The following is a 9,374-nucleotide window of genomic DNA, read 5'->3' as shown; positions in this document are numbered from 1 at the left end:
ACATGAAACAAAAATGATTGGTGCTAAGCCTGCTTCTACACCTTGCACCTTAGGTGGGAAAATGTCCAAGAACGATGAGGAATCACTATCTGATCCAGCTGCCTATAGACACATTGTGGGAGCACTTCAGTATTGCACTTTAACCTGACCAGACATTGCTTATAGTGTGAACCAATTATGTCAGTTTCTTCACTGTCCAACTTCTGTTCACCTTACAGCAACTAAGAGAGTCCTTCGATACTTAAAAGGCATTCTTGAACATGGTCTCTACTTCAGCAAAGGTTCTCTTGCTTTACATGGTTTCTGTGATTCCGATTGGGCTGGAAGCCCAAATGATCGCAAGTCTACTACTGGATATTGCATATTTCTTGACCCTTGTTTAATTTCTTGGATGGCAAAGAAGCAACCAGTCATTGCCCGCTCAAGCACTAAGGCAGAATATAGGTCCATGGCTCTCACAGTCACTGAACTCTACTGGATCTGCATGCTATTCAGAGAACTTGGCTTTCCTTTACACTCTCCTCCATGCCTATGGATTGATAATATTGGTGCACTCTCCCTGTCTTCTAATCCTGTCTTCCATGCTAGAACAAAACATATAGAGGTCGACTATTACTTTATACGGGAGAAAATATTCAACTGGGACATACTTGCAAGATACATCTCTACTACATCACAGTCATCTGATATCTTCACCAAAGGTTTATCCACTACCAGGTTTTGCATGCTCCGAGACAAGCTCATGGTCCGTCCACTCACCATCAGCTTGCAGGGGGCAATTAACCATATAGATTCTTTTCCGAGTCAGATAATTGAAGAGGAAGATTGCATCTCATCTGAATCAGCTAAGAGATAGCATTTATCCTTCTGTTACATGTAGTCTTATCTTTTTGTATATTTGAAATTCATTCAAACGTGTAAAGCTCTATATATTCAATAAGATCTTCTCATCTGGTATCAATTGAACTAGACTTTCAATATCTTTGACTGTTTGCGGCTTTTATGATAGTTTTGCCTGTTGTGTTCCTGATCAAGATGGTTAATCAAGAGCCACTGTCAAATCTAAATGAGGGTGTTTCAAAGACTAGAATCTCACTGGAAGAAGGTTTTGTTAATCAAAATGCTACTTTACCATGTGCTGTGGAATATTATGCATGTAATATAATGCAGAATTTAATCACTTACTTCCAATCATATTGTTGAAGTGTTGTAGAAAGTCAAACGTGGAATGCAATGAACACAAGATATAGATATTTAGTGAGAGATGTCTTCTAGCCTATGCCTCCAGAGTTTTGCGTTGTGTGATATCTCTTTGATGGAGAAGATAATATCCTTATAAATGGCTAGGCTAGGGACCAAGATAACTCCTATCAACCGTCTTTCACCTCTCATCAAGGATCAAGAGAGGTCGTTAAATAACTCATTTAAACCACCTTAAATTACATAATTGTGGCATGTGGCCACATCAAGTCTTACATGTGCCGGTAGCCTATAGTTAGTTAGAGCCTCTAGAGGATTTGGTAGAGGGATTGTATTGTCCTTGGAGAAAGCAGGTTGTGAGGTTAGTGAATGATCAGGTGAAGCAGGCCTATTTCATGCCTCATGCTCAGGCATTAGCAGATATGCCTTGTTTTGTTCCGTCAATAATAAACAAGAAGTAGGATGCTTTATGATAAATCAACCACCAATTAAATTTTTTTAATCTTTGAGTAGTAATTATAAATTTTCCAGTTTCAGAATACAACTCCGGGTCAAAGAAGGATTAAAGAGCTGCTGTTCAAAGTTTGAACCGTATTCCCACAATCCAAGTTTTTCCCAATTTCGCTTCCTTTAAATATATCCTGCTGCAATCAGAAAAATATATTAGAAAGAGGTGTGGCGCAATCAGTTAAGCGATATCTGTCTTAAACTTAAATAGGTATCTTCCCATCTAGTACTTCTTTTCTAGGAACTGTTTGAAAGTGGAAGCATAGGAGCTAGCAGAGTGCAGAGCAGGGAACTGTCTGTTGCGGGCTATCATTCGTATCTTAATTGGCAGTTCGCCAAAACCTACTCCTAACAAGTTGTTGGCTCGTGAAATCTCTCCCAGACGCAATTCAAGGTGTTATATATATTAATACAGACTTCAGTTTGGTTCCATGCCCAATGGCTCTTGAAAGAAGAAGTAAATCATTGAAGCAAAGGGCAAAAAGTAAAAGCAAAGTTCATACGTCTATAGAATCTCTTCCGAAAGAGGTGATGTCTGCGGTTCTTGCTCTTGTTGCCTCAAAGTCCATAACCGATCTTATTAATGCCAAGTTGAGTTGTAAATATCTTCTTCAAATATCAGAAGATGATTTCATCTTTGAGAAGGCATCCGTAGACAAGTTTAGCATATTTCCATGGCGGAATATGAGAAACAAGTCTCCAAGTTCTTAAAACGTTGCGAAGAGAGTGGAAACCCAGAATGGTTATACATATTAGGTTTGTATGAATATTTCAGTATGTCCAAAACTAGTCAGGGATTGAATTATTTGAAGAGAGCTGCTGATAAAGGACACGTTGAGTCCAGTTATGTATATAGTATCATCCTCATATGTTTTCGAGGTGAGCTAAAGCAACTTGGCTTAAAGCTTTTAGCTTCTTTGAAGTGGTTCAGAACAAGAGAGTCAAGGATGAAAATAAGAGAGAATTTTCGGTGGATGTGGACTCGTAATATGATAACAATCAATACTGAACCAGAAGATTTCAATTCCAGGAGCTGCGACTATTTAAAAAATTGGAGCGGAGGAAGATGGGAAGGAGAGGACGCTGCTGCTCCTTGTTGCCACTCATGTTTTTGTCATCGCGAAGTTAAGTTCTTTTCAGAATTGATTTGGAGTCATTATTTGTTCAAACAGTAGTAGATTATTAGTTTTTATTGTTATTATTATTAGGCTAATCAAATTGATTTTTTTTAGTTACTGATTTTCATATTTTTAATTGACGAGTAATAAATTCCAATTTTTATTTTCGCATATGGATCATATAAATTTTATACTACAACAACAAAAATAAAATAAAATAAAATGTTGTCACAGATGCCCATTTAACAAAATCATGGTAATTATATATTTATTGTTTGTTTTATCTTTCGTAATTTAGAGTTTGATGTTAATGAGATTTTTTTGGGAATAAAAATTAAGATTTTACATAAAAATGTTATTCAAGATTTATATACAAGAATTTATAAGTCCAGTACAATATCATTTCTCTTTAATACTAATTAATCAATTATTTATTAATTAATTAAACAAACAAACCCAATTCCCAAATTATTTGAAAAAGAGAGAGAGAGAGGGAGAGGGAGCCAGGGTGTTAACTTGATTCACTTGAGCAGATCAACTAATTCAGTTTCCAATTAATTACTGAAATCCCATAAAACTCCTTAATTATTCTTAAAACTACAATAATGCCACTTAACAAGCCAGTGCTCTATAAAACTTAATTGCTGCATGGTAATTATTTAAAAAACCAGTCCCAAATTCAATCACTTTCCACCAAATAGCTCTTTAAGTTCAATAATTTCAAATTTTTATGCCAATTATTTAATTCTATAGCTCTTAAATGTGTTGATTTATAGTCATGGTTTTTTCTTTCAATCTTTTTTTAATCAAATTAAGAAATTTTAATACATACAAAATTGCTTTGGTAATTTAGTCCTCAATGAATTATGTTAAATGCAGACGAAGTGAAATACCCACCAAGGTTTTAAAACCCGACCGGGGGGGTGACCCGTTCAGGCGACCGAGTCACGGGTTAAGCGGCAGTTTACCAATGATTTAACACATTTAAAATCTAGCAAACACAGCCTTAATAAATACCATCAAACCCTATAAGTTTGAAATCTAGCAAACACAACCCTGGCCAAATGCAAATCGGCAATCGATTAGGAGAGCGACGACGACACACCAGGGAAGGTAGGTCAGGTGATGGGGAGGACGAATTGGTAGTTGGCAAGTTGAGGCATCGTCAAAAAATGGCAGATCGGTGGTGGAAGTCAAAGGTTGTAGTGGCTTTTTTTGGCGAGATGACTGTGGTTCTTCGTGAACGACGGCAAGGGAGCTTGGGAGAAGGTGGATCGGTGGCTAAGGAGGCCTCTCGATGCCGGAGAAGGCCGATCGACGTCGGGAAATGGAAGAAAAATTGTTGGACGACGAACGCGGGAGATGAAGTGTCACGGCCTCGGAGAAAGTTAAAAGGTGGTTTTTGATAGCAAGGGAAGGTGTCACCGAAAAAGGGAGGTCATCGTCAATTTGCATTTGGCCAGAGGGTGTGTTTGTTGGATTTCAAACCTTTAGGGACTGATTTGTACTAATCAGGGGTGTGTTTGCAAGATTTCAAACTTGAAACAGTTAAAAGTGTAACCCAACCGGAAGGAGGCCCTGGGTCCTAGTTCAATCGGTTAAATGCGCCGAGCCGATCCGGGTTTTCAAACCATGATATACATACTTTCTTTAGTTCATATTTCAGTAAAGGACAATTTTTTTTGCTAAACTCTATGCATTAGAAGTTCGCAAAAAGTTATCTTTTAACAAACTGTTTCTTCCAGGAATTTTAAATTCGGATTTTAAGAAAATCATAAACGTCCGAAATAGAGAAACACTATTACCATCAGTTTGATTGTTTGATGATCCAATAATTGTGATTGTTTCCATGACATGATCCCATTTAGGTACTGAATTTCCTGATTCAGAAGCCAGAGTAATCCAATTTACAAGCAACAAAAATATGCCAGAGGAAAAGCTTCTTGGTGGACTTCTGAGTTCAGGATTCAATTAAACTTCTTGCTGAAGCAGATACAAATCCTTCTTATTCCGCAAATTTTCAACCCACAACCCTTCCAGCTTCCTCCTCTCCAAGCTAAGAGCTTACGAACATCTCCACCGACGCTGCGGACCACGTACGGAATCCTAAAAAAAACCCTGGAGCACCTTGTTTCGGGAAATTTTTCAAGCCCCTCAGGCTGTAACTATGTCGTTTGGATTTCTTACAGTGGCTTGGGAAACAGAATAATGACCATAACTCCAGCTTTTCTTTGTGCTTTTGTTACAGACACGGTTTTACTAATCGACCAACAGCCCGAAATGGCTCATCTCTTCTGTGAGTCTTTTCCAGATACATCCTGGTTACTGCCTGCCGATTTTCCCTTCAAGAATGAATTCGAAACAGTTTTTCACCACCTGGGGAGGTATCTTTTCCACCCTTCAAATCAAGTTTGGGGACTAATTAGAAGGATTGCAAAGGCTGAAGAAGCATTCAAATAAGAGTATTTAGAACTCTAACAACTCCACATCAAGCTGTTATAGATCAAGTTTTGGCCTGCACTTTGAAGGAGAACCTGCTGCCGGAAGTAGACTTCGCAAAATCTATATCTCCATCTCCAGCTAAAGACCTGAAGAAATCAAAAGCTGTAGTTATAACATCCTTATATCCGGAGTACTTTGAGAATATAAGCAACATGTATTCGATTCACCCAACTGTGAGTGGTGAAGTGATTGAGGTTTATCAGCCAAGCCATGAAGAGCATCAAAACATTGAGAATAATTTTCACAACATGAAGGCATGGGCTGAGATGAATCTGCTGAGTATGTGTGATGTTATGGTGACTAGTGCTTGGTCGACTTTTGGATATGTGGCTCAAGGTCTTGCAGGTTTAAAGCCATGGATTTTGCACAATATTGAGAACAGAAAAGCCCCAGATCCTTTTTGTTCTCGAGTCGTGTCGATGGAGCCTTGTTTACATTCTCCTCCGGTTTATGATTGCAAGGTGAAGACCAGGGTGAATTATGGATCTCTTCTTCCTCATGTGAGGCACTGCAAGGATATGCACCAGGGGATTTAAGTTGTATAATCATCGTGAATGACAAAATAGTTTACGATACAGTGAAGTATCACGTCACTCGTACAACAAACCAATGGATTCATGTCTTAGGGATGTTCAGTTGATTTAGTGTATGAAGCAACTTGATAACCTCATTTAATTGTAGACTTTTCCCATACATAGATACGATTTTATGTCTCCATTGTTGTAACTTGAGCAGTTCCTCAAACACATTTGTATATTCTGCTCAGCACATGCTGGGGAATAGTTTAATACAAGATTCAAAATCCCTTTTCAAGAAATTAAAAATAATTTGATGTTTTTAAAAATAATTGAGATTATAAGAAATTCTTAAACAAGCAGTAATAAGTTCATTTTCATTGTTTTTAATTTTTAGGCTTAGATCAGGATCATATTATTGATGAAAAACTCCCATTTAAATGCATTTTTCAGAATTCCCCTCCAGGCAGTAACGAAATACAGAAGTCTAAAATGGAGTTTAGTTAAAACAATAACAATAGACACTAAAAACTTGAATTATCACTGCCTGCAAGAAATTGCTGTAAACAGTTCATACATTGGTTAGCTTCCAGGAATCCAGAGAAATTACAGAATTTAGATGGGAATACAGCCTGAACAGGACCGCCTCCCCAAGGGTGAGGAAGAATCAAAGCACTGCTATTAGAGCAAAAATGCTCTAGTGGCAAAGGTACCGGCAGGTTTGACATAGAAGCCGTAAGCCAAGTAAAATCAAGAAGCATTCAGTTGATCTAGCTTACGTTTCGCCACTTCAAGATGTTCTGCACAACATTCAAGAGTTAAAAGGAAAATAATACTGTATTAGAGTTGTTTAGCGAGGTGGGTAGGCAAGAGTGCTTACTCTGCTCAGATGCTGTTGCTTTCTCAATAGTTGTACGAAAATATATGTTTGCATTTTTCTGATAGACAGTCTGTAGTCAAGAAGAAAAATGTTTATGCTTTTGTTTTAAGAACTATTAAACTTCTTGTACTCAAACAGCAGGGGCTGTTCAATAAACAACCAATTAAAAAATAAGAAAATGCAAACTTCAGTCTGACATAAGCTCATCAATGTTGGTTAACTAAGTTCACATAAGCCTATGCTAGCTAGTTATCAAGGACACCACATTGTTAACACAAATTCTAACGCAATTGTTAAAACCAATGGATTGAAGCACTTTCGAGTGATTGTTAATACATCTAACATATATCATTTTCGATAAGAATAACTAAAATAGTTCACTTTTTGCTTATATATTGTAAGAAACTGAAACAAAGCACATCTACCCCAGTAAAGCTACGAAGTACAAAGGGACTCTGCTCCACTTCTTTGAAAGCTATGTTAACAATTTCATATCATGCACATTATGGAACAACTACAAACAAGAAAGTGACTTAGATCCCAGTAACTGAAAAGCTGCAACTCGCCAACATTACTACCATCCAGAGCATAAGCCATTAAATAGCTTAAAGAGAATAGAACATAGACTCGCTTTCTTTTGCAACTAAACAGTAGCAAATCAAAAGACATTTTCCAATCTCCTTAAATATAAAACAGCTACTAAGTAGAAATTTCTTCCATATCACCAAGTTCTCATAATCGATCAATTTTTTTTTTTTTTTTGAAAAATAAAGCCATCTTTTCTCCTACACAACTCTTGCCCAAGGAAAACCCACCTGAAAGAAGGCTGGGAGTTGAACAAAACAGAATAATGTAATTCATTGCAGTACACTAAACGATTAATTATCACTGAAGTTATAGTTGAGAAGGGAAGATGTAGTGATTTCTTAGAAAACGTTCTATATTTCATATAACTTCATAGTTCATACCCCTTATTACATATTTAAGACTTGGTTCAAATTAGAGACGCCAGTGGCAACACTTGATTCATCAACTATCAGATTCATCAACACTTGAAGATAAAAAATTTGAATATAGTTTTTCAGCTGTTATACTCATAAATACAGGGCATTAGCTCAATTTAAGTGTAATTTGGAATCCTTGAAGATTTAATTAAGCCCCTGCTTAAACAATAGTTTCAGGAAACTGATTAACAAAAAAAAACCCAAAATATTAATCACAAGTATGAACTAAGATTCTGCGTACCCGAGATGATGGAAGACTATTAAGCTCTGCAATGGAAACCTCGTGGCTTTTTACCTGAAACGTTTGCAAAAGAAAATAAACCTTACATATAATTTGTACAAGCAAATAGAAAGTATAGAAGGAGAGAAAGAGATATACTTCTTTGAGTAGATGGAAGGAATTGGAGGTGGAGCAGAATGACCCATCTGCCATGTCTTCTTTTTCGCCTCAATTAAGACTTTACTAGTTAAACTCTGCCCTTAATATAACACTAATAAAAAAGAGAATTAAAAAAAAAAAAAAAAATTAAAAATGAATACCTACACGCTAAATTTCGGCGAGTTCCTCCCTCAAACAGCAACTCCTCTCTTCCTCGCTTTAGCCAATTGTCCGGCGGTCTGCACTTAATTGGTGCCTGTTGCCTTGTGGGCTTTTAAGCCCACAAAAAATCATGTTAGCCTTTGTTTAAGTGATCTCGAATTCTCGATACATCGAACGGTCGGCTAATTCGATAAATATTTATTAATTAATGGAATAATACAACTCACCCAAACGCTTATACTAAATGTCACCTTTCAAATGATATATTCACATATCATTTAATATGTCGTCATTTTATTTATGTGTCCATACCGCTTATGGTGAGATATTATTTGGATGTGAAATTTGGGATGATTAATATTATAAATTTTAACAGTTTGTTAACGGCATTATTTTTTTTTTTTAATTTCAAAATCCTCAAGAAATATTTGTTATTATGTCAAATATCTAGAGTGTGTTTGGTACAGGGAATGTTATATTAATAGGGAGATGGATTACTGAAAATGTTTAGAGAATTGTGTTTGGTTGGTTGGAATAGATTAGTGGATATATTATATAAATTATTAAATTTCTCTCCTTTTTAAATATTAATATATTATTATTTTTTTATCCCCCTCCATTTCAAATTTAGCTAAAACATCCTAATAACAAAAAAAGTTTAAAACTTAAGAAAATCACCCTCACCCACCCCAAGCCACTGTCGTCTGTCGACCACCACTGTTAATAGTGGTGACAGTAGAGATCTGGCCTTGAGAGGCTAGATCATGGGCCATGAAAGGCCAGATCTAGCTGTTTTCGGCCATAAATCACAGATCCATGATCGAAAACGACCTTAATGACGCATAGCCGATTAGATCCAACTAAGTCATGCGCCATTCTGTCGCCACTAGTAGTGGTGGCCAGATCCGACCACCACCCTTGGGTACTTTTTTAAATTCCAAGGTTATTTATGTCTTAAAAACTTTGTATATAAGGATAAAATAGTCAATAGTGTTTTGTAATTGTTTTTAAAATAAGGGCATTATTGTCCTAAATTTTATTAATAAATGGGTAAAATTGTAACAAAAATAAGATTATCAAGTAATCTTAAAATACCCAAGAAAACAG

General features: G+C 36.5%; 1 protein-coding gene and 1 pseudogene across 5 annotated transcripts; one reads left to right on the top strand and one right to left on the bottom strand.

Moving 5' to 3' along the window:
• The first annotated feature begins 3,889 nt into the window (after positions 1-3,889).
• LOC116137853 lies at positions 3,890-5,872 on the top strand (annotated as a pseudogene).
• A 473-nt stretch (positions 5,873-6,345) lies between these two features.
• LOC116137868 lies at positions 6,346-8,394 on the bottom strand. Of its 5 annotated transcripts, none has more exons than XM_031423570.1 (5): positions 8,267-8,394; positions 8,106-8,161; positions 7,968-8,021; positions 6,723-6,792; positions 6,346-6,642 (listed from the first exon to the last, which is right to left on the bottom strand). In XM_031423570.1, the coding sequence occupies exons 2-5, from the start codon at positions 8,157-8,159 to the stop codon at positions 6,593-6,595; spliced, it is 228 nt and encodes a 75-aa protein (XP_031279430.1). In that variant the 5' UTR covers positions 8,160-8,161; positions 8,267-8,394; the 3' UTR covers positions 6,346-6,592. The 5 variants fall into 5 exon arrangements, with proteins under 5 accessions (XP_031279430.1, XP_031279431.1, XP_031279428.1 ...); XM_031423571.1 differs by having other exon boundaries at positions 8,106-8,164; positions 8,271-8,375; XM_031423568.1 differs by having other exon boundaries at positions 8,106-8,173; positions 8,267-8,371.
• Between the last annotated feature and the right edge of the window lie 980 nt (positions 8,395-9,374).

The sequence above is a fragment of the Pistacia vera genome, unplaced genomic scaffold (genome assembly GCF_008641045.1).
Source record: "Pistacia vera cultivar Batoury unplaced genomic scaffold, PisVer_v2 Contig336, whole genome shotgun sequence".
In the NCBI taxonomy this organism is placed as follows: Eukaryota; Viridiplantae; Streptophyta; class Magnoliopsida; order Sapindales; family Anacardiaceae; genus Pistacia; species Pistacia vera.
Note: the sequence above shows the minus strand (reverse complement) of the source record. Positions and strands in the feature narration are given on the sequence as shown.

Coding starts and splice junctions, on each gene's coding strand:
- LOC116137868 (XM_031423570.1), bottom strand. CDS start 8,159: ATGGCAGATGGGTCATTCTGCTCCACCTCCAATTCCTTCCATCTACTC. Junction 8,022..8,105: donor CCTTCCATCTACTCAAAGAA/GTATATCTCTTT, acceptor CAAACGTTTCAG/GTAAAAAGCCACGAGGTTTC. Junction 6,643..6,722: donor AGCAACAGCATCTGAGCAGA/GTAAGCACTCTT, acceptor AATGTTGTGCAG/AACATCTTGAAGTGGCGAAA.